We start from the raw sequence: 26115 nt of genomic DNA, 5'->3' as shown, positions 1-26115 counted from the left end.
AACAGAATTTGCAAGCTTTTCTTGCATATTTCCATGATTAAGACTGTACAATCTATCTACTACTAACACCTAGAACAGAATGGCATATAAAAACACATTTCTAAGAAGTTTAGCACACATCAAAAGCATGTAGAAGCACATAAGATCAGCCACGATCTTTTATCCTTTGAATGCCTCCTGCATTTCCCAAGACATGCACAATGACAATATTGCTCATTAACTCATGATGATAAGATTTTTAAAAATGCTACACTGCAAGGAAGCATTCCAACATGAGCATTTCTGTGCTCATCCACTTTTCAAGTTCTACTGCTAGATGAATTTTGCAAATTATGTCTGCACAGATTTTTAATATTTGGTCTATACACAGTTTGTATGCAATTCTTTTTCTGTTCCACTCTTCCTGTTCCTTTAAAAGCCACGGTCCTGTCAACACTGAAGCAGGTTTTTGAAAACCTTAGCTGACGTGGAACAGAATGCCTCATGCCTACCAAAAGCCCAATGGCTGTCTAGAAGCATACATGCTTGTATTCACTTCCATTTCATGCTGCAGCAACCACTTAGCCTCACTAGTTCCAGCTGTGTCCCTGCTGCACCTCTTGTATCCTCACAGAGATGAAATGCAAAAGAGAACACTGCACAGGCCACACACGGACATCTGAACACCTCTGCAGAATGTCACTGGGCCAGACCATGAACTGCAGACATCACCCACCACTATCTCCTAAATTCTCACTGTAACCAACCCTTCATCACAAGGATGATGCAGACTTTTGTTCTACTGCCCAAGCTTCCTTAGGCTTGGCATTCACTTGACATGAATCTTCGATGGCTTGTGCACATTATTAACATTTTGCCAAGAAGAGTCTGTGCAATGTGAAATCACCAGGCTGGCAGTATCTCCCGGGCCATTCCACAGAGCTCAAAGAGGAGTGTTTACTTTCACAACATTCCATCTTAAAATACCAATCCTGGTATTTTTAAAAAATACATTCAAAATTAGTATTGACTTGCTGCCATGCCACAGAAAATACTAATTAGAACCATCAACTACAACCATTCTGTGAAAACAATTTCAAATTGTCTTTAAAATAGTAGCTTTGCTGTGGAAAAGGCTAGAGACTAAACAAATTGTAAAAAATGTCACTGTAAGAAATGTTTGATAAATTAAATAACAGCACAACTAGAAAACATTTTTAAGTTAAGTCTTAAGTTTAAAACACCAAAAACTAACACAAATTTTAAGTGTAAATATAATTTTTCCTGCATTGAATAAAAAGGTGTATCAATGCTGATGTCTACAGTTTAATTCAGAGAAAGTCACTGGAAGAGTTCATGAAATTTGCTTTTACACAGAGAAAAGTTACTAGGAAACATTACAGTGACTGAGAAAATATTTTAGTATGTTAAGAACTGAAAGTGAAGAACTCATAATCCATAAAAGACACTGTTCCCTAGAAAGGAGTTTAAAACTCAAAGGTACTGGATACTGATTTGTGAGTCCAAACAAAGAGACATACATAAGTAACAAGCTCACCAGCTATGGATTTGCTCATTCACAAAGCAATTTTTTCAAGTGAAATGGGGAGAGCTTATCTCAGCTACAAAGAAAAAGTGATTTCACAGTAATGCATGGTACCTGCAACATCTTCGAGATCTGTTACAACAATATGTGCATTTAGCTCCTGTAATTTATGATGCAAATCTTCTAACTTCTTATTCGATTTTTTCAAAATGTTGTCCACATATGCCAAGTTCTTTTTATCCGTTGTGACCTTCCTGAGGTTCTCTGCTCCCTCCTTGATTTTAAGTTCCTTTCTTATTTCTCGCTTGATTTGGTCCTTTATTTCATCCAGCTTCTGCTGTACCATCGTATCTGAGAAGTCCAACTTCTGGCCAGTGCTCACATTCTCAGAGGTTACAAGGCCTTTGGCATCCCCCTAGGAAGAAAAACAGCAATATAATCACCAGGCAACACTGTTTCTGACAACACACACTTACAGTGCCCAGCACTCAGGTCGCTGTGGTTAACCCTGTAAGGCCATTCACTAACCTCAGCTTACACTCACATTGACCTAAAGCAACAATATCACAAAATATGATGATAACTGGAACTACATTTTACAACAGATTTATTTTAAATTTAGTGACTTCTTTACTATGCCTATTTTTAACACCAAGAGATTTAAATACTTTTGTATTTGTCATGGCTGCTTGCCTGGCAGTTATATGCCTCAGAGCTAATGAGTCATGTTTGTAATTTTATAGATTTAATTTGTGTTTTAATAGAAGAGATGGATAGAGGAAAGAAGACTGACTTCTAATAGTTCTACGCTATGATGAAATTTATACATTTGTTATAATAGGTTCCTTTTAAAGATTGTTTAAGAAAATGTAGTGATGTTTGCAGTTGTTTAAAGAAATACTGGCATATCTATAAAGATTTGCCAGGTTATTACTGGAAATACATTTACCAGGTATTTTTATTTTTTAATCCTTCAAATAAAGATTATTTTTTAAAATTTTAAAATAAAAATTAATTTATTTAAAAAACCATAATAATAAAAACCCCCAAATCTTACTTTCTTGTGCAGGCAAGATGGGCTGAAATGAAAAAAAAAATGTTGCAATGATGGAATAGGAGTTGGTGTAGTAAGGGAGCAGGGGATGAAAAGTCTTCAGACTTCCAGTACACAGAGGGTCATAATCGTGCCTACCATACATTCCCGTATCATTGAGAAATAAGAGCACAAAGGGCACATAATGGAACCTACACCAGTGAAGTTCATAAACAATTCATTACATATGTGACAAGATTTGCGTGCCTTATGCACAGCCCCTGGACAATGAGCAGACTTTAGGTTCTACCAAAAAATTCCAGCTAGAGGTAAATGAGTGAAGATCAAAGAAAGATTCTCCTGAACTTGAATTCGATCCCATCCTAACCTAGAATTTATTTAATAAATGTCTGGCCTGATTTGCATGCAACTACCCAAAAGAGCAAAATCCCACTAAAGTTTCTTAAACACTCTGAAGAAGTTGCCTTGACTTCTGAAAAATGGGGTGAACAAAAAGGCATTTTAAGGCATACTTAAAATGCAGAAAGTTTTTGTCATAAAATCAGTTATCATCACAGTAAACAGCAGAAGAAAATGTTTGGTAGGGAGTTCACAGAGCATAGCATCAGGCTAATAAACTGCAGAATGTCCAGAACACAAAACCACTACAGATACTCTACAGTAACTTGGTTTTCAAAACAATTTGGATCATGAAGGTTGTTCCTGGGCCCTACATGTCAACAGATAATGCTGGTCAAACTATTTCAATCTGTGCATATTCCAGCAATACTGCCTTCCATAAGCAAGATGCAATCTACGAGTCCTCAACTATAATTTCCCAAGTTTCCTGAATCTCTCATTAAAATTTGTCTACCCACAGATTCTACTTTTAGTACAAAACGTTAACAACTCAAAGATTCAAAAATATTCAAAGTAGTCAGAACCACCATCTTGCCACAGGATTTGACTATCAGTAAAAAAGAGGACAAGCAAGCAATTTGGAAATGACAAAGTGAGTAAGAAATGAAAGGGAAAAAAACCATGCAAATTTACTTTAAGTGCACTTGTGAGTGCTTTTCTGTCAGTGCAGATTAAAATAAATAATTATGCATATGTAGAGAGGCTATTAATAGCTGGACTGGGAAGTACATGGCATTGTTTCCATATATAGGCACACAAAATAGAATAGATTTTTTAAAAAAATAGAGTAATCAATAGCAATGAGCAGTGGCATTGTTTCCATATATAGGCACACAAAATAGATTTTTTAAAAAAACAGAATAATCAATAGCAATGAGCAACTAGTACAAAGGTTCATGAAATGAAATGAAGGAAGCCATCCACCACGAGCTGAGTGTTTAGTTTTGAGTAAACTGAAACTGAAAAGAAATTGATATAACAACTCTATGGCAAACTACTTAAGTAACAAGTATACCCACATCAGATGAAGATCTTTGATTTCCCTAACACATAAAAATTAAGAATATAAAAAAAGAGCATCAAGATTAGTATGCTATTACTCAGCCTTTAAAGAAAGAGATATTAAAAATGTTTGTGAATAAAAAGCATTTATTTTTACAGCACAATTATTCATGCCTGTTTCTGCAAGCTTTCTAGAAATAAACTTATGTATCACCTGCTTCCTTAAAGCAGGATATTATACTTTTTCAAGTTCAGAGGAGAAAGACAAATGAGAAATGTAAAAAACCCCAAATCAAAAAACAAAACCACCAAAACCCAAAAGAAAACCTTTTTTCTATGCTGTAATAGCACCTGAAGTTTGCTAAAATTATGCCAGGAATGTACACTTCTCAAACAGAACAATGTAATTAAGATATAAATAATTCAGAAATATTATTCACTGGGGTTTACCAAAGAGACTTCAGTTAATTGTTCATCCATTGTACAATAATGTATTTTGTTACAGGGGAGGTTTTTATCCCTCTACAAGCCCTATATCCCATCTGTTAAAGTGATGTTATGTTCTTCCATAAAAAGGTTTTTGGAGCCCTTGTTCCAGACAGAGTCCCTAGTAAGCCTTCAATGAAATTAAATCTCCATGATCATTAGTAATTTGCCTTTGGAATTTGCAGTAATTGAGTTGAAGTTCTCCTCAGCCTGAGCAGTCTCAGCCGCATCTTTGTCCCTGGATTTAAGGATTTCAGGAGAGACTGTTCTTCAATCTGCTTTTGAGACAGTAGAGAGTTCACTAGTGTGGATAACACTGGAAGCTGGTCACACTGCCTGTGCACTTAAACATTCTTTTTAAAATCTCCCCAACAGCCACAGAAGATACTCCTTCTGTCTCTCCTGTCATCCAGAGTTAATTATACTTTTGAGCAAAAAGTATTCTCTGACCTAGTTATCCAGATGTGTCACCTGGCACAAAGGTCACCGTGAAATAAATTCTTCCAAGGAGGCAACTGTGCACTCGGTGACCCCTGAAGGTCACTGGGAATGCAAAGCAACAGTGTGTTCTGCAAGGGAAGCTGCTCTGCTCCTTTGAGACAGAGCCTCATGCTGCAAAGATGAGCAGCCTCAAAAGTGTCCCAGTTTAAGATGATGTCCACAATGGCACAAGACAGAACATCTAATAGTTAAATCAGTGAAACGAGGTAGGATTTTTTCTTTAAGAAAAGCACCTCCCAAGTGCCAATTCAAAACTGCACTTTTAAACTGAAGTTACTTAAAATACAGCATATTCCAGCTTTATTAGATGACAACCTACTACCAAGTCTCTGCTTAGAGTTGAATATGCTTTCAAGAAACTATTTTTCTCATTTGGATAAACTCCCTCCCAGGGTAAACCTCACATCCTTTAGGTTGTAGGTGTTCTGCCCACACAGCCTGAAAATTAAGTGTAAAAAGAAACAACAATTAGGGGCAAGGCCCAAGTCTTTTCCTTTGCAGCGCTCAAGCAGGCAGTGTGCAAAGACAGAAGAAACAACTCACATTCTCTATGCCAAGAAGCTATCAATGAACTTTGCACTACTCTTCCTTACTCTCCCTTTCCAAACAATTTAACAACATAAAATATCTTAAGAGTGGAAATGCTCTAAAACAGGTAATGACTAAACCACTCTTGCTGGCAAAAGAGACAACAGGCCTCACTGCTTTACAGTCCAAGGCAAAAGAATGGGCAGCCAACTACTGATTCTCAGTTTCCTTTTAAATTCAGGTAGTGTTCTGACTGCTGGTTAAAAGAGAGGGGCCAATCCTTGCTGGGTGATCCCAGTACTGGACAGCTCAGCAGAGCATCCTTTCCCCTTGTGCCACAGCAAACTGCTGGGAGCTGGCTCCGCCAAGCAGCGAAGGGCAGCGTCACCCCCCAGCCTGCAGGCACGGACAGCAGTGAGAGGCAGCCTCTCTGCAAATACATGTGTCTGAGCCACTGCAAACTTCTGAAACATTTCAGTGTGTAATGAAACTGGAGATATGCTTACCACAATTAACTAGCAAGGACCACAAATTAGATACTACTGCTTAATTAAAAAAAAAGAAGGAAAAAAGGAGTCCATTTATGCAGCCTTCCCATTGCAGAGGGCTCAACCTCACTTCGATTGCTGGCTCAAAGACTATCTATTTACATAGATTAATTCAAGATGCCAGCCTTCAACCTCTGTACTTCTGGGAAATGTTTTAAGTATAGTTGTTGAAAATAATGAGTAGTGGTCTGAACATGTCTTTTAATTATACAGCCTATTCTGGCTGGTGTGGTGAAAGAGAATAGTAATACTGTTTATGAAAACCATGTGGGGCTTGCACTTTTGCTTCAGATCAATTCTGAACCAAACAACTGGTGAAGCAGGTGCTTTGACATACTGGATTTACCACCAAAATCCCATCTAAGAATAAAACATCCAAACTGCATGGCAGTGGCAATGGTACTGCTGAAGAGAGTACCACGAAGCTGAACATACCAGAGAATCTGCTTAAGCTGTGTAAACCAAATGGCTTCGAGCTCTAAATGAGATTCCCAAACTGCTCCCTCTTAGAAGATAACACAAGAACTCTGGGTATTAGTAACTCCTGAAGACTTCCTCCTAAAATCACAGTACAACTTCACTGTGCTATACCATATATTCATTATAGAGGATATCAATTACAGGAAGAATTTTGATTGCTCATTTCTGTTAGAAGTTGTTATAGAAAGGTAAGTGGAGCCTTAAGTTACACGATGCTTAACAGCTGATGAGTGCTCATGCACAATATTATTTCCATTTCACATTGATGTGCTCCTAGCACACACTAACCTGCCTTCAGAAAAAATCCCAAACCAGACCTTATCAAAACTCACAGCAAAACTGTTAACATTTTTACCTAAAAGTATTAGTATTTCTTTTTACATGCTCTTGAATTTTAGTAATAATTTCAATAGACAATGAGACAATTAAAAACTTGTTTGACAAATATAGCAAAAAATGCTATATAAAAATAGGATTTTCATCTTGTGTATGATTAAAAAAGTTATCTTAACCCAGAAGGGCTAAATGTTTATGAACTTGTAATTTAAACTGAAGAGCTAGAAGTACAGCTTTGGAACTACTAGGTATCTTAGTATAATAATTTTCTGAATAATTTTCTGAATAATTTTTTAGGGGAAAAAAAAAGGAAAATAAAAAAAAAGCTGCTTTTCTGAGCTAACTGCCAAGGTTCCCGAAGTTCTCTACACTAATTCCTAAAACTAGAGTAGTCTTTTATTTTACGAACAATGTTAATCAATTGCAAACTTCCCTTCCCCCCTGAAGTCATTCATAAAACCAGATGTGACGGCTTGTCTGCATTACTGGAACTACATGGACTATTTCCTCCTACTCAGAAGCAAATGTGATTGTGGTCAAGATCTCAGCACTCACCCAATGTGAAGAACTGAAAAAAAACCCAACTTGGAGGCTTAATAGATTTTGGCATTAGTTTGCTGTGCTAACATGTCACAAATCAGGATTTAAATTTAATCTAAGTCACAGCTTTCTGCTTTGTAACAAGAGGCTGTTTAAGGCAGAAATATCCACAGTCCACTGCATTATACATGGATGAATTCAAGTAGGACACTGATTAAATGGGCTTCAATTCCTGTGCACGAACAGCGAGTGCACTGCATCTGTAAGATATGAAATAGATTTCTAAAAAATGAAAAATGTGTTCCTTAAATAGGGAGGTCCTCAATCAGCTGGTCACCTCTGCTATGCTCTCCCCGTTTGAACTGCTGTCTTGATGAATACTTTAGGAGGAATGTTTGCTTTCACTCATACAACAGTTGCTGGGCTGCAGCAGTTGGGCCACAGCTCCACTATGAAAAACTGTGTGGCCTGACTCAGCCAAAACACCTCATCTGAACAGGTAATAAAATTCCCTTGGGGAGTCCTTGCTATCATCTAGCTTCCAGCCACCAAAAAGCCCTGATTCAGTCAGAATTTTCTAACACAAAGAGCATGGCCCTCAAAAGGTGCTCCAACTGCAGTGAAGACTTGCTTACAGCACTAGAAGTTGTGCCAACACTAATGAGAGAAAGGGGCATAAGAGAGAGAGACTGCTACAGAAGGGAAAGAAAACACTAAGAAATGTTGCCTTCAGCTGCTTCTCATTGCAGGAGCTCCTGAGAGTTTTACACTAGGAGAAGAACCTGCAAGGAGGCTTCCGAAGAAATATGACATTGAAAGAAAAACTTCACAGTGATGTGTCAAAATCACAAAAGCTTGAGGGACGCTACGACACAGCACAGGTGATGAGCACTCAAATGGGAGGCCAGCAAATGGCTACAGCATCCAAGAAGCATGACTACACATTCTGGCAACAGGCGTGGTACAGACACTTCAGCAGTTTCCAAACTTTTATCTCTAACTTGAAGTTCCGACTCCAAGCCAAAAAATTCCAATAGAGTCCGGTACAGTGGAAACAAAACTTCCCCTCTCTAGTTTCAGATATGCAAAAGAAATAGCAAAATCCTAGTTCCCATCAATAGAGACTGCTGTCACAACCTTTATTAACATGTGCCCAAGAAGATCAGGATATGAAATTATGGCTATAATAATGCCACTTCTCCATTGTCTATGAGACTTTGCTTAGTTTTCATTTAGCTTCTCATCACATATGAGAATAACATTGCTTTTTATGTAAATATTATGGTTTCAAATAGACCACATATGGTAGGTGAAGCTCTATTAAATGCCAAAATACAAACAATCCCTTTCAAGATACAAGGAACAAGATTTTATGAAATGTTAATACCATAGTGCATGCTGAAAATATCGCCAATAATGATGTATCATAGAACTGTGCCAAGAAGACTGAAGTAATTCCCCTAAAATGCAGCCTCACCAAGATGCATGCAATCAAAGCACTGAAATGATGATTTCTCAGCTAATGCCTGTAACATTATCATATATTAATAATGTGGCAAATATACACACTCCCCTTTAAAATATAAGGAAAACAGGTGGATTAAGTGACAGTTCAACAAACGAAAGATAGGCAAGTTCAAAGAAGCACAAAATACTTCAAGTCTAAGTCCCTCAGCCACAGATCCTGGAGCTGTACACTTACTGTACAGGACTGGGCAGCGAAAACAGACAGGTATCTGTGTCCTATCTCCTACTGCCAACACAGGAATTTCATGCACAAGCTTGTTTTGCATTTTCTAAATTTCAACTGGAAAATTCAAGCTTCTTTTGAGAAATGTCTTAGTGAAAAAAAATTTGAGATCCCATAAAAATATGAAGTAGTATATGAAAATATGAACTAGTAAATAGCAGAGAAATGAGCATTTTTGCATGTGTTTGACAGTTTGAGGTTTCTTTAAAATAAAAACCCCTTAAATTTTAAAACTGATAGCAAAATGATATATTGTGAGGGACTTAGGTATTTGTGAATTTTGGGGTTTTTTTGCTTGTTACTTTAAACACTTTCAAAAAAACCCGTAAGAATTACATTTTATTTTCATGAGAACACCTGCAATTTTCTGTACTATATAAATACATAAACAACTTCATCCTAATGACCTAAAATTATTTCTTGAATATATACAGCACATACTTTTAAAATACAAGTGTATTTTAATACACTTGCCTAACCCTACATAGGGGTACTCTTGGTATCCATTTCTTTCAGAAATTCATACACTCATTTTGAATTACTGCCAGAGACTGAAACAAGGAAGGGGGCTTGAGAGAAATTATTATCACAAGACTTGTCTCAGTTTGACGTGACTGATCTCTCTGTTACATTAAGCTCAAGTTTGGTGCAAGCAGTTGTTATAATGCTTTGAAGTATAACATAAGTTACTCAGGAAACAGAACTATTTCAGATAAAGGTAAGGTCATGCAAATGTTGTGTGGTGAATTTGCCTCTAAGTAATACAGAAACTAATCTGTCCACCAGGAGAAACACTGTACCCCTTCCCCATACTGCTTCCACCACAACCAGTGAGATATCTGTTTAAGTGCATCTTAAAGCAAACACCTACACTCAAAAATTTCTGCTGCTACTGAAAGGTAGCATAATTTTGTTCTAGGTCACCCCAAAATAAATATGTTTATTGCATTTTTTTTCGTATAAAACATTTACCTGTTTTTGTCTAACATTCAGAGCAATGTTATACATGTAGCTCAAGATGTTTGAAAAAATAATGTCACTACATTAGCCAAACTACAGGATGTGGTATTTAATTGGGTAGAAGAGATTTTCAAAGGTTAAAAGGTCAAGTCAACAGACATGAGTCACAATCATGTCTTATGACTTTGATACTCCTCCTCAAACTCAATGCACACTGTACAAAGGTGATAATTTGGTGGGCACGCATCCAAAAATATGCTTACTTTAAAGAGAAGTTACCATTGCAACCATACATTTTCAACAGCTGTAATGTTAAGATAAAAATGTGTGGGTAAACTTCTGCTTGTGAAGGAGTTTTAGTTACTATGCAGAAATACAAAAATAAAACCTCAAGGAACCCAAACCATAATTTATTAATGCTTACTGACAATCAGGTCCAATCCCAGTGGTATTTTTCTTGTATATTACAAATGAAAAATGAATTAGATAATAGCTACCACTAAAAAGGTATTATTACATATCTCAGGTAATGCAACAGATTGAGCATTCTGCTCATCCACAAATCACAATATCAGTTGTTGCCACATCTGTTAAGTGGTGGGACTTTTTAACTAAACTGCAAGAGAAGAATGCTAAAATGTTTTACTACAGAAACAAATCATTACATCTGGAAGTTCTGTGATCTTTCAGTGCAGGTTAAAAACGTTAAAGATTGAAATTATGCAAAAGAAATCCTCAGAATACAAAGGAATTTCTCAGTAACACATGCAAGTATCAGGACATTGTTGAAGACCAATACACTCAATTTTTTTAATCTGAAAAGTACAATAAAGGGATCCCAGTATGAAAATCTCAATTTCTGAGATGGATAACTAGAAATTGAAAAGAAAAACCCTCAAATTTCTTTGTTTCTGGCAATTCAACTTTCAGCATAAACAACTGATATGTTAGTCCATTTTACTTTACTATGTTTTAGCTATTTTTAGCCATTTCAAAACTAATGGAAGAGTTGAAAGTCTACATTCCACTCTAATTAAGCCATCATCTTTAGCAGCCAACTATTTTGTACATTATAAATGCAGCAATACATATCAGAGATAATACTAACATCTGTTTTATAAGGCAAGAGGCCAAGTGGCTAAATGCTAGATCCTGGTGAAGGAACCAGATTTTTTGCTTTCTAGGACTGTGTGCAACAGCAGCTTCACCAGAGCTTATGGGTTTCCCAGCTTGGTAGCTGAATCTGCTATTACAGGAAAGGATGTATGTTTGTATTTATACGAAGGATCTGTGTCTTCATACTCTAGGACTGAGAACTCTTTCACAGTAGCCTGGGTTGTTTTATCTGAAGTTACTCAAGTTCACAGCCTGCAATCCAACCAGCTGGAAATCCTGCTCCTGCCTTCACCTCCAGCAGTAAAAGAAAGATGGGAAAGTCTTAAATCCTTTCCTCCTCTTTTACAGGTGGTCAGTAGAAAAGACCACTTTTCCCTATTGGGACTGCCACACCCAAAATTCCACTTGTAGAGATGCAGGCATCTCATTCCATGCTCTTCCAGTAAAAGTTTACGTATGAACACAGGGTTATTTATAGAAGCATTACTTCATGTCCCATTTGTCTGAGACTTCTACAGAGCATCACTGATGCACATTGTGATACATTTGAATAGTGTTTTTGCAATCCTTCTTCCTCTGACCCTTAAAATATGGTAGAAAGATTCTCACTGGCTCTTAATGTCCATTTTCTATTTAAGAATTCCCTAGGCATTATAGAATAATGAACAAATAGTATCCTGTAGGTTACTACAACAGAAGCCAAAAGAAAATTGCATGACTTAACTGCTTTATATGCAACAGCAATGAAAAAGAGGCAGGTGATTTCACTTCCTACATGGATTGCAAAAAATTCTTAATACATTTCTAAATACAAATATGCCTAAAGCTTGGTTTTTAAAACCTTTCTACATTTTCTTAGTTTTTAGGAGCCCCGATTCTCCACTGACTGCAATACAGTACTCTAAGTAAATCTACTTTTATATGACCTAAAATGAACATATGACTTACATATGAAGTTTGCAGTGAAAAGTATAGAATAAAAGCCAAGGATTTTAGCAAAGAATTTCTTACTGCATATTGAACAAATTTTACTCTTTATGTTCAGCCTGAGCACCATCTCCCAAGTAAGCTGTTTCCTGTTTTGCACACATACTTGCATAGGACTCCCCTCCATCTAGCTCTTGCTACCAGCACAGCTCAATATCAGTTACATAGAAAATGGGAAGCAGTGGTTTCAAAATAACCAATGCACCAACGAGACCTGTAACATAACAGAAATAAAGCAGAACAAAATAACAGTTTTTCAGTGCATCACGTAGACACATACATATAAAACTAAATGTTAAAGGATAGCCCATAAACCCATGTATACATAACAATGGTAAAAAGATCTTACCTTACAAGTGCATTAAATTAGGGGAATGATGTTGTTTTTTATACTGCTGAGTATTCAGAAAACCCACAACGAGACATACTTGTTAGTGATCAATACTCTTCCCTTTTCAGAGTGGGTAACGTTACACATCCAGTCTATGTGTTTTCCAGCCACAATCACATGAATGGAACCTTGAATGTGGTATGTAACATGTTTATCCTAAATTCATCAATTTTTAATACTAAAAGCCTCACCCTATTTTACAGGGCACATAAAAACAGCAGTTTTCATATACACAATTTCAAAAAACGTCCTAGAAATACTTGTTGCCAATGTGAATCTGATTTTGGTATGCCCATAACTTTTGAGGGATTTTTATTCAAGGCTAAAATGTTCCACTGCATTCCAGTTCAGGAGCATTTCAGTTAGCAGCTTGAGAAAAATCTTCAGGTACAACTAGAAACTGTACCATGAAAAATCTGTTAAGCAAAAGTAGAATATTCTGCTTCATTAATAACTAAGAACTACCAAAAAATTCTCTAGATATGACATTGAGCAAAACCTTAATGAAGAAACGCCTTAAGCTAAGGAAAGAAACTACTGCAGTCAGAAGCTATTTATGGTTAACCTGCTGCATTCCCCAGAGTATCTACAATGTATTCCTCTATAATGACCTGTCTAATCTAAAGCATGTCATCTTTAGGAGACAAAAATACACAAATTAACTTCTGACTGAAAAATACCAGCAGGAAGATGACTCTTACTTGATGAAAGAGACTTGTATATTCTGAAATTTAAGTGTTATGTGGTTGTGGCTATTCCCTAACTGCACTTGGAAGGGGCTGGTTGTGAGTAGGTGGGGTGTGTTTTTCTGATGCTCTCCCAAGTATTGTATTAAAGAGAAAAGGAGAAAAATAAAAATCAGTCCCTGTAATAAAAAAAAGAAATTTAACTACAAAAATAAAGTACAGTCCCAATCTGTATACACCATTTTCCAAATTAAGCTAAGATACTATATTTAGCTAAGGCTACCATCCTCTCAACTCCAAACATCTCTGACCTCTCTGAGCATTACTGGTTTCTTTTTCATGCCCTTTGCACTGTTTTACCCAGCCAGGACACAATGAGCCAGCATTATTATGAACCTTCTGGGGTACAGCAGCCAGTGCTTCTGCCTAGGCACAGGTCCTCCCCATTTTCTGCAGATGCCAGAACCACAGCCAGCTAACCCTGAGTGAGGAAGAGGCAGCTCTGTTCATTCCCAGTACATTGCCACTAAAATGCTCACTGTCTTTGTATCTCAGGTTTGCAAGAATTCCCACTAGTTGTACTTCACTCTGTACTAAGTACGTTAATTACAGTAAAAAAAAAAATAAATTTCAGGACAGTAGACAGATTATTTTATAACAGTGGAAAAATTAATAGAAATAATTAGAAACATCTGACATTTTCAATGTATATTGTTCACGAAGTGAAAGATCAAAATTAGTGGAATAATTTGCAGAAAAAAACTACATGCCAGATAGAAATGAAGAAGAAAATTCAGCTCCATAGTTCAGAAAATGTATGTGAATCAATTCAGAATACGGATGCCTGTAGTTAAGTTTTAAAAATCTGCTTACTTCAAGTACTGTATAAACCTTAACTTGACAATGAATTAATTAAAGCAACAGATGGGAAGGAAGGCAAATACTAAAGAAAAGAAATGCTACTTTTGAGCTCATAAAACAGTATAGTCTATTGTAGAAAAAAAAAATTGCAAAAATAGGAGATCATGAGCAGAACTTGGATCTCCCTTGCTTTTCTTTCATACCCAAGGTCATCTAAATCAACAATGTCACTGGAGTTACAGAAATCAATTTTCACATGCACAGAAACTGCTGCCCTGACACTGCCACTGAGTTACTGCCACTAAAAAGGAACACTTCAAATTAGTTAGTCTGGCTGCTAACCTGAAAAATATATGATGATACTGGATACCCCTCTACAGTAGGCCATTATTCCTTTTCCTCCCGCACTTAAGAATCTTCTAAGGATTAAAAAATTAACTGCCAATAAATGCTATGTACTTTGCCATAGATTAATATTTTATCTGAAAAATGCACATACAAAATGAAAAGCAAAAAAGTGAGATCAAGATGTTCCTTTGTGACTTGCTTATACACTGAAGAATCATATATGAACCAGCTTGATAAAAATGAATAGTTAAAACTAAATTTTTCACCCAACAGAAAAATATTTAGTTTGACTCACACTAACTTGCATTAATAAAGAAGTAGAGTACAATTAAAAAACCCTCTGAAAGAAATGATGTTGTTCTAATATTGAAGCACTTAAATTTTCAAAATGTCATGTTCCTATCTCTTCAGGAGATGAGAAACCAAAGATGCAAATCATAGCAACTTGAAGAAAACTCCATAAATAATGAGTTAAGTTTCAATTAAAAGTTTAAATAATCTGAGGACCCCTAGTTATGGATATTATAATTTGCAAATCATAACTTTTGACATCCACGCATTTTTAGCCTAAAACAACGGCTTCATATGATCTTATAAATAAGCAACAAACAAACTCAAATATTGAAGAAAACATGTTTCCATTAAAGGAGATTGCTGAGTCCCAAATGGGCAGCAGTTCAAGAATGCTACACGAGTAGTCAGGCATGTACAATTTACAGTAGTTTTACTTTTCTACTGCTGTCACTAAGTTTAGAATATGTCTACAAAAAGGCCTTGCTGATTTTAAAATGTTCTGTAGATCTGTATGCTTGTTTTTGTATTTTTCAATACAACTCTCTGAAACTTTGACTTTGGCTTCTGTAACCCTTTGCTAGAATCTGGTTGACTCTATTGGGTCTCCCCATCTGATTATGCCCATGTCATTCCCGACGTGCTCTGGGTGGGCTGCAGGCAGCACACACCCTTACAACTTCAGAGGTTAATAATACTTTTCAGAAAAGCTGACACTTCTTTGTCATAATTTATCTTCTAATTTTAGCTTAAACAATTCGAGTATTAGGAAAGAAAGAAAGAATCTTGTCATGCCATATGCAGATCCATCTATAAAGGAAACATCCTCTTAAAACATATTCCACTTCATTGTTTTGCAGTGTTTTCCCATATAAATAAACATATGAAGTTGAAAAGCAGTGGATGGTTTTGCATATTATGCTTGTAGAAAGCAACAGGCCACACAGTCAATTTGCATTCCTTCTAAATACTCAGCAACAGATTTATTTGGATGCTTTTGGGCTTATGTTATTCAAAACCCAGGTGATAACATGTATTACAATGATGAAAAAGAAACTTCAATCTCATATCTAGTAAGCCCAGTGATGCAAATAGGGCAAGTCCTGAAATCTATCATAAAAGGAAGTGGTTATGTTCCTCTTCCTGCAGAAGAGAAGTAAGAAAGGTAGAAAAACAGAACCAAGCAAGTTTTTTTTCCATTTTTCTAAAGACCAGCATAAAACTTCTAGCCTACATATAAGTTTCTTGTTACCAGAGAGCTTTGGTACACCTGGAATCATCAAAAACTATCTCCTTATTTATTTTAAACATAATCTTTCACCTCAACAGCACAAACACAAAAGAATATATTCAGGGTTTGTAAGTACAGCAAAAATGAGAAAGAATTGATAATTTTGGAATTAATTCAACACAAGAACATTGAAAATATGTAATCACTTTGTTACCTCAAACTTCTTACTTCTGCACCAGATTTTTAGGCCTTTTCTTCCCCCAAATTTGGCTAGACCTCTGAAACACAAAATCAATCCTGTACACGGTAGTTCAAAGTCCTCTAAGTGGTGCTTTAATTGATGCTCATGTGACCATTCAGAGATATTTTCCTATAGCAAACATTCAGCTCATCGCTGTATGGGGTTTATTTCCCTACTGAATATTCAAATGTTTCACACTTATCAAGCTACTCATTAACTGACAAATGTATTCATACCAAGCTGTATATAATACCTCAGTCTCTTCATTATCTTTATGGCCAGTACATTTATAGTATTACTTGCACAGTACTTTGTCTTCACTCCAAAATTCAATCCCATCCATTTTTATTGTACACTCAGTTTTTCTTCCATTTCAGTTAAAGAAATAACAAAAAGACTCAAGATTTTTCAAAACTACTTCTTGCATTGAGTGCATAAAATGTTTAACAGCAAAGGCTTACCACTTCTAAAAGTTAGCTAATAAACTTGGGGTTATATCCCTACACTGACCTCGGTACTGCTACCAAACCTTACCACTGTTCTCAGCCTTCAACATCAAACTAAATGTAACTGTATCTTCCATCCATGTATGATGTCCAAACCAATTCTATTTTTAATGCTTTTTCAGACAAACAGGTTTTCACTGTCACATGCATTTTGTGAGACTTTCTGCTTGAAAAACGTCAAGCTAGAAAAGAATTGCCACAGACACTGCTTGGACTGCTCATTATCTGCATATTCACCTGCAGCAGAACTGGACCCTACAGTCCTTAGCTGTGAATCTGTAATCCCATAAACATTTTACTGCATGAACCACCACTGCAGGCAATAAAAGCATCCTAAAGAACAAGCAGTCCTGACCTCCCCTAACAGTTTGTTCCTGTTCCAGACCACTCACTGATATATGCAGTACAAACTTTTATATGGCCACACAGTGAACTGCAATTATGAACCTGATCTGGCTGAAAACTACTCTAGGGGTGAACAAACCCCACCAAAACAAAACAACAAAATCTGTTCACCATATAGCTGCCTGTGCAAACGTAAAGCACATAATATGGCACATGCTCACTTTCTGCAGTGGTACCAGCTGACAAAGTCTGACACTTTCTTTGAGCAACAGACTTAAGTCTGTATGGGCAAAGCTTCCAATTCCAGCACAATATCATCAATGAACGAAACAGAACTTTTCCATCCTAAATTTATGTCACAGACCTGCCTTACATCTTACTGCAACAAAGAAAACCAAACTGAATACACTTTTAACAGTTTTCAAAAATACATATGTTAAAGTTCCTAAGTTCACAGGCCAACTATGGCACCAATGATATAGTAAACCATATCACTACTAGCTGGTTAATCAGACAGTTTGTGTTTAGGACTTTGAAATGAAAAACAAAAAAAGGACATTTTTTCTGATGTTTTATATATCAACTCTCAATTTCTCCTCAAAAGTTACATGAAGTTTTTATTAAAAAAGATATACACACTCATAACTGAACAGAAGAATAATTTCAGAACACTTACATACTGCTATTATTTACAAGTACTATTTCAGGTAAATAACAATTAAAATTACTATTACTTCTTATTAATTTAAATAACCTATTTTTTTCAACAGTCTAACAAATATGAGTACATAGGATATTGTGTATGTATTTATGAAGTTCATATATGTCTATTTAATTCTTCTTAAATTGCATTAGATCAAATGTATGTGGTAGTGATGTTCAAGTACTTTGAGTACTAAGAACCAAAAAAAAAATCAAAACAAAAAAAACCAACCACAAGTTATATCAGCACCCGCATTCCAAGAACCGAGTAATATTCTCTGGGTTTAGGGCTCAGAAAACTACTATTGTTGCATTTACCCATAAGAATAGCTCTCCTTTCTGACCTGAACTACTTGGAGTCGTTTCATCACAGTAACAGAGCCCCACAATATTCCTGAGATTTATCTCATAACTTTAGTACAATCAATTAGTACCTTGGTATGGCAGACTTAATTATGCCTTTTCCTGGCTATAGATTTGCTGCCTATTGCATTTTGTTACATCCTAATAACAAGTGTGGAAAGTTAATGGAAAGCTGTCTCCCTGGTTCTACTCAATAGAAAAGGACCTGATTCTGCTACTTTAATTTTCAGGCTAACATGTTCTTGTATTTAATGGAAACTTAAAATGTATGAGCCCTACTGCTACATTGCAAGGTAACAAATGTCAGAAAAACCTCAGAGAAAAACCAGTTTGCTTCAACACCAGACTTGCATACATAACACCAAGACAGGAACCAAATATTAGAGGCTTCTGATTCAAGCTCTCTGATCTGCACTTATTTAGAGGAGGGGCCAGAAATTCTCTATCATTTAAAAACCAATACATCTCCAGTAAAGAAAACGAGGCTGAAAGGAATCCATATTGTTTGGAGGTAGAAAAAGCAAACCCAATTTAGTCATGTCCACATTAAGGTTGTTACTAACCCTGATTTGCATGTTGGGCCAGAGCACGCTGTCCCTGGGTCTTGCCACATATCAGCCTTTCTTCATGGCACAAAAAAGGAACAGGGAAATGCCACATATATTAAACTTTCACAGCCCAGCCCTTTCCAGTCATCATTTCTTAATTGGTACCTATCTGATAGCTAGCTATGTATCTACAGTAAAATAACAAAGGCTTCTAGTATGGATATACTTGGCCTAGGAAAATACACTTCTTCTAATATTCCTATTTTTCCCTGCCTAGTAGAAGCAACAAATTCCACTGCTGAGATCACAGTCTTGCCATCTCTGTGCATCCACTCCAGAAGCGCTCAGCAGGCTGCAGCAGCAGTAAACAGGAAGTACAGCTACTGTGGGCAAAATGCTGATACAAAGCATAGGAAACTGTATCTATACCTAACATCAAGAAAAAGTAAGGCGTGGCCTGCTCTAAAAAACAATCAGCTCACCACTACCCAGCTGGTGGTCCCACATCTGAGCCACTGTAACTGATCACATGAACACTCTCAGCTCACCCTACTGATGAAGTTAAATGCACTACCTCGACTAGCCTCATTTCAGCCTCTTCTATTAAGCAGAGTAGAACGGCAGCAGAGCTCCCAGCAAAGCTGGCCCATTTAGCTGAACATAAGCCTGCAAATGCACACTACTATCCTGTTCATGTGAGTGTCTCCCCACCACAGAAACCTCAGCCCTCTCATCCTCACCAGCTACCAGAATTTGCATGGCAAACCACAAAACTTCCTTAGTTTGACATACAGTCACAGAATTCCTGAAAATTTGGAAAATCATCCCACAAAATCATGAGAAAATAGAGAGCAGTACTTTGCTCCAAAGGATGTACTCCCAGACTGCCATGCAAGTAGTTCAATTCACTGGTGAGGTGTCAAACAGTAACTAACTGGTAGCTGGAAAATTGCAGTAACAAAAATTGTGTCGATTTGTGTGACTGTGACATAATTGTATTGCTGCAGTTCAAATAAACAAACATATCATATCTACTGGTACTTGTAAGGACAGGCCTAAAGCATTTCATTAGCTAATGGCACTACTAGTTTCTGTTTCAATGTAGTACTTCTCAATCATATCTCAAAGTAACAGAAGCCATGGATTCAATTCTACAACATCAATCTCATTTCCTTAAAAAGAACCTCCCCCACCCACACCAAACACTAGCAAAGATGCTCTTTGCTTGTGCCAGGAACTGCAGACCAAGCGTTAATAATTAAAGCTTCAAAGTACCATACAAATGCTTTGCCCATGCTACAGTGCAGTATCATGAGAGATGCTTCAGCTCAGTCTGTTCCTGAACCCATTCACTTACTGGACCCATGTAGTGAAAAAACAAAACAAACAAAAAGCCTACCATCAACCAATTTGTACCAGCTGTACAAGTGTGTACAAAAAAAAAAAAAGAGAAAACAGACTGAGCCATTGCACATAACACGTACAAGACTTTGTTACTCTGAAGAGGTCTTACTCTGTAAATCAGCACTGAGGCACTGATGAAGAAATCCTTAATCCCAACATGAAATCCTCAAACCACTGTTTCCCAATGTCAAGGACATATTTATCTAGTTATTCTACTGCAGATTTTAGGTTACATTGTAATGAATGACCTTCACAATGTATAAAACTCTTCCAGAAGAGCTACTGCATACAGCATAACTAAATACTTTTCTACTAGCCATCACTAATAATTTATCTTGAGTTAAAAGTAACTGATCTGGGTCCCAAAAAGATCTGGGTCCTGCTCTGATAAAGAAAATTCAGTCAAATGTATACAAGTCTGAGTGATATACAAGTTCCTGTGTTAACAGGAAGACTAACAGAATTCAAAAAAAGAAAAAAACCTACCTCAAAACAAAACCAGAAACTCCACCCATCCACCTACCAAAAGGTATTTTAAGGACTGTTTATGTTCCACTGAGAACAGGATGCATATTTCGCTAATACAAGATTTGAACACAGGAATGTTTAAAGAGTAATATATATCCACAAATAGAAAAAAACCCTGAAGTTCTTCTCTAAATCCACCAATTGTGAAAACATTTGTAGGGACCTAAGAAGTCCCAAGCAGCTGTACATACATTTTCTTTACTAAACTGCAATTGACTAGTTCAGGATATTTTCACCTGAATGTGACATTCTTTGCTCCTGAAGAAACAAGAGTCATTCAAAATTATTTTAAGCTAATTTGTCCCGGCTGAATATTATTTGAAGGCAGTCTTACTGCTGAGTGTTCAGCCCAATTACAATGTTTCTTCAAAACAGATTAATTAGGTTACTTGTACCTTTTTACAGTGTCCTTAGGCACTTGACCACAGCTAATAATAAATGCCCAGTACTTTCTAACTCCAAAAAAGCAGGCATCATTAGCTCTATTCTAAAGATGAGGAAATGGAGACATGAGTAAGCAAAGCCATCTGCCTAATGTCACCCAGCTGAGAGCAGAGAAGCCAGGAATGAAATACAGGTTTTCAGCTGGTAGTTTAACAAGTACCCAATTTTATACACATTTATATACAACACATAGTTGTATAACCTCACACTCAACTGTCCAATTTGTATTATGCAGACCAATAAAATACTAAGCACTGTTCAGTCACATTAATTTGACAGATATTCTTGCCCTAGATATGAAATGGAAATATAAAATAAATCAAAAACTATACCGGATGTACCATCATTTACATATTTCAGTTGTGGTACTGTTCATCACTATTCAAAAAAAAAACACCGTGGCCTTTGAACATGATTCTGTAAGGAAATTTATGCTTTATGATCCCTAAGTACAGCACCTTAGCAAATTAGGTGACCAGGGAATTAATACAAAACATCCATTTAAAAAAGTGCTGACCAGTATAAAGACATTTTTCACAATGTTCTGTAATACCAAAAATATGTATGATGGTTGAGTTTGAAAAATTAATTCCAGGAAGAGACTTTAATATTTCCATTTGAAGTAATGGAGGGTTTGTTGCATGTGTATTCATTTCAGGGCATAGCCCAAGCTCTCTATCTCAACCAAACAATTTCATTTAAGCAAATAAACCCAAGTAATATACTTTTTTTCCTGATATTAAACAAGTATTGCTTTGCAAAACACAACTTTGAGTGAAAATTTTTATAAAAGAAATCCTGTAACATTAACAACAAAAGCTCCAAGTTTAGAAGATTTACAGTACTGTCTAGAAAAGAAGAGGTAGTGAACACCTAGTAGACAAGTGTAATCACTGTGCATACACAATGGTTTCATTTAAATACTCTAAGCAATAATTTCTGTTAACCCAGCCATACCAATTTACTATGCTGACATCTACCATCACTGCCAAGAAAGCATACACACTTCACAAAGCAACAAAAAAAATCTCTTTAATAATGATTTGAAAAAAGCAAACCAAAGTTTTTTCCATAAAAAACTTTAAAATATTTGATTTTGTGGATGCTTTATTTAACAAACTACAGCACCGTATGTTGGAGTTTAATTACTTTGAAGAAACAGAGTTGGCACTTCCACCAGGAAGCAAAGAGTTAAAGACTGTGCAATTAACCTGAGAGCAAGCACTGGAGAGGCTAGTTTACCTGGTGTACAAAGTTCTAAGGGATGCAAGCCCAGAGAAGGACAGCAGAATTTTGGAAGGAAAGGCAACATCAGCAATACTGGTTCTTACCCAAGCTCATTCCTCCTCCTACTAAAGAACCTGTACTGGAGATAAAAGGAGGTAAAAAAGGGTAATCTGGCTTTATGTAATCTTTCAATCTTTAGTAATCAGGCAATTTTGCTGGTGAAGCTACCAGAACAAACTAAAAAGAGGATTTGCTTATTGCCAAATTTACCTTGTACTTTGCATTTGCTAACTACTGAGAAATAAGCATTGCATTTTTCATCCTGAACAGACTTAAATATAAAACTTGCTAAGTAGCAAGACATACTTTCCACATCCCAGCATCAGTCTGTAAAATGTTTAAAGTAAAATAAAATACAGAAGAATGGATACAATATTTTGTAGAAAAAGCAGGACAGAAATATCAAGTGGGTATTTGCTAGCAGAGATTTATAAGAAATTGCTCTATCTGATATGGCATCACTTATTTAAAATACAAAACTCATTGTGAGAAGTGAGATCTGGGCTCTATTTAAGGCCTGTTTAATGAAGCCTTCGAAACAAGGACATGTCCTTTTACCATCTATGTTTTACCACTTACTTATTAGCAACTCGTTATTTTGCTCTTTCGTTTTTCATATTTTCTCAGAATCCACTTCACATCCTGTTAGTCAGTAGCTGTGACAGTCTGCAAACCTTTCTGTCAGGAGCATTCAATTGATTCCTAACTACTGATCCACTTCTATCCACTTCGTGCCAAGCTAACAGTTCCTTACAGCACGCTGGAGTACACAGGGCTCTCCTAACCAGGGGCACACAGCACAAAGCAGTGTGCTACATTGACCACTGACTGATACTTTAGAGCCCGTGTCAGGAACAAGCTTCACGCTGGCGTACACAGGGCTCTCCTAACCAGGGGCACACAGCACAAAGAGTGTGTTACATTGATCACTGACTGATACTTTAGAGCCCCTGTCAGGAACAAGCTCGGCATTTACACCGAATTTAGCTTGTTTTCAGTAAGTTTTCACATCTATTAACAAAACATTTAGACCACGCATCACCCATGATCTATATCAACCCATGGACTTGACCCTTTCAACTTTTACTGTAGCCATGAATTCTACAACTTCCTCATCTTTCTGTGCAGGATTGCAATATGCAAGCAAAAGTTTGTTTCACACATAAGCACTTTTAAAGTTAGTTCTTATGATTGAGGAAGTTCCCTCCTGAAGAAACACGAGTGAAATGGTGTATCTCACACTTCACTGGAGTTCCCTTTACTTTTAGACCATACCACTAAAGCAACTTTAATGTACAGGTATATGAAGAGCAATTTGTTTTGAGGTATTCTCAAGCAGAACTATATTTATGTCTTTGTATTTCACTGCTAATAGATGGCATGGCAAACAGAACTATCTTTACAGCAGCTCTTTCTGAGATGAAAGTTCCTCTTAAAAATACCCAAAAAGTTAGCAGTTCACAAAGCTTAAACCCCACTGGCATTCCCATGTTAATTTAACCTGTCTTGTGCAAGAAACTGTATTTATTAAGACAGAAGTTATCATATAAATTTGAACAGATAGTGCAACCCAAGAATCTAATCCATCCTAGGTTTTTTGGTTGTTTGGCGGGTTTTTGTTTGGTTGGTTTTTGGTTATTTTTAAAAAATTAGTATCACTGTCAGTCTCACCTTTCAAGAAAAAAAAGTAACAAAACAAAACCAAAACCAACCATTCCAATCCCCGCAAAGAAAAATCTCCACTCATTTCTGTTTAAAGTAATTGTAACCCTGCTTTGGGTACTTCTACAGAAATGTTGCTTCCATTTAATTTACTTGAAACACTACTAGAGTTAGTTATTCACACAGCTCTCCACTTCAAACAGCTTTACGAGCTTATGTATCATCGTATCAAGTTTGTATTAACATACTGATTCTTCCGAGGCACTTATGAGCCACTGATTAAAGTTCAGCATTTTAGATGGATTCTTAGCCTTCAGCCATCTCATGTGCTACAATATTAAGTAGACTCCTACATCTGTTGTGCTTTCTCTTCCTTTGCTATTCAAGTGAGCACACCTCCAACATTCAGAACTACAGGAGAACTTAACAGCATTACATAAATAAAATTACTTTTTTTTTTTTTAAAACATGCCTTTCTAATTTTTATTTGACCATTAAATTCAATACTTTCCATTTATGGACTTCTTACTTTGGTTCCGTGTCCATCTAATAAATTAAGAGACACATTCTTTGCCTGGGTAAACATAACAACTTGCATGGATTTAGTGATGTATATTAAAAAAAAAGGAAGAAAAGAAAAGCAAGCTTTCTTCGGAACAAGGAAACTGAAGAGGTAGCAGGTTGTGCTGACATTTGAAGATAAGAGCACCAAAGTGAAGCTCCGGAATTGCATCTAACCTTGCAGCCGACAAGAAGAAAAGTAACAGTTGCACAGGCAACCAAAACCGGTCAAATTACAGGGATGGAAACCTCTATAAGCCTTGAGCTTTCAACCTTTAACAGTGTTGCGGGGTCTTTTGGAATTGTTTTTTTCGTAGTGACAAGAACCCTTGCCGTGTGACAAATCAAGTCGATGGCAGCAATTTCTCCTCTTCCCGAGCTCAGCGTTCAAGGCCTACAAGAAGGAAGCTGCCCGGCTCCTGCGCGGTGCCGCGTCCAGAGGAGAGCGAGGCTCAGTGCCTGACCCTGACGCGGGCGGGGGGTGGCCACCGGAGCCCTCCGGGCCCGGCCCGACGAGCGCCGTGCCCCGGGCGGGGGAGGGCGAGAGCTGCGGCCCCGTAGCGGCTGCGGGCGCACGGAGATCCCGGCGCGGCGGGGCCGGGGGCGCGGCCCGGGCAGGCCCCGCGCCTCCGCTGCCGGGGGAGAGCAGCGGGAAGAGGCCCGGGGTGGGCACGGGCTTCCGCCGGCCCCCGCTCCGGCCCGGCCCGGGCTGGGGTGGGCGTCCCGCGCCGAGCGGCGGGCAGGGGGCGGCGGGGCGCGGCGGCTCCTCCATGCTCCCCGCCAGGAAGGGAGGGGAGGGCAGCGGGGCTGGGGCGGCGCCCCTCGCCGCTTACCTGCGGCTCGGTGAAGAGGATCTCCCTCTCGGCCGCGTTGGACGCCATTTCGCCGGGGTTTGAAGTCCGCACCTGGGCGCTGCTGCTGCCGCTGCCGCCGCCGCCGGCGGGGAGGGGAGCGAGGGAGGCGGGTCCGGGGCCGGGACTAAGGGCGCATCGGGGGCGGGGGGAGCGCTCCGTGCTCGGGCAGGCGGGCGGGGGTGGCGCTCCCCGCCCGGGCGCGGCGCTCGGCCCTGGCAGCGCTGGGGCCGCCGCGGCTGCTGCGCCTGCGGCCGCCGCCGATGTCGCACCATTTGGCTGTCACCCTGTCGCAAAGGCGCCGCTGCTTTGCGGCTCCCGGGGCACGTGACCGTGCGGGGAGGAAGAGCGGGCTCCCTCGGAGGCGGCGGGCGGCGCGCGCCCCCCGGCCCCACCTGCCCCGCGCGGGCCGAGCGGCGCGAGGCGCCGAGCGCGGGAAGGCGGGCGCGAGGCCCCTCAGCCCATCGCTGCCCTCAGCCCCATCGCTCCCCTCAGCCCCATCGCTCCCCTCAGCCTGTCAGTCCTATCGCTCCCCTCGGCCCCTCACTGCCCTCAGCCCCATCTCTCCCCTCAGCCCCTCGCTGCCCTCAGCCCCATCGCTCCCCTCAGCCCCATCGGTCCCCTCGGCCACTCGCTGCCCTCAGCCCCGCGGC

The 26115-nt window shown here is 38.4% G+C and overlaps 1 protein-coding gene across 2 annotated transcripts in view; it reads right to left on the bottom strand.

The window, feature by feature from the left end:
* PKN2 (protein kinase N2) overlaps positions 1 to 25645 on the bottom strand; it is a 55081-nt gene extending 29436 nt beyond the window's left edge. For both annotated transcript variants that reach the window (XM_039727072.1, XM_039727073.1), the window contains exons 1-2: positions 25445 to 25645; positions 1640 to 1940 (exon numbers count right to left, since the gene is read on the bottom strand). In XM_039727072.1, the coding sequence (XP_039583006.1) occupies positions 1640 to 1940; positions 25445 to 25492 (349 nt within the window). In that variant the 5' untranslated portion in view covers positions 25493 to 25645. The remainder of the gene's footprint in view (positions 1 to 1639; positions 1941 to 25444) is intronic.
* Positions 25646 to 26115: the final 470 nt, after the last annotated feature.

The sequence above is a fragment of the Passer montanus genome, unplaced genomic scaffold (genome assembly GCF_014805655.1).
Source record: "Passer montanus isolate IOZ18808 unplaced genomic scaffold, ASM1480565v1 scaffold60, whole genome shotgun sequence".
Taxonomy (NCBI): Eukaryota; Metazoa; Chordata; class Aves; order Passeriformes; family Passeridae; genus Passer; species Passer montanus.
Note: the sequence above shows the minus strand (reverse complement) of the source record. Positions and strands in the feature narration are given on the sequence as shown.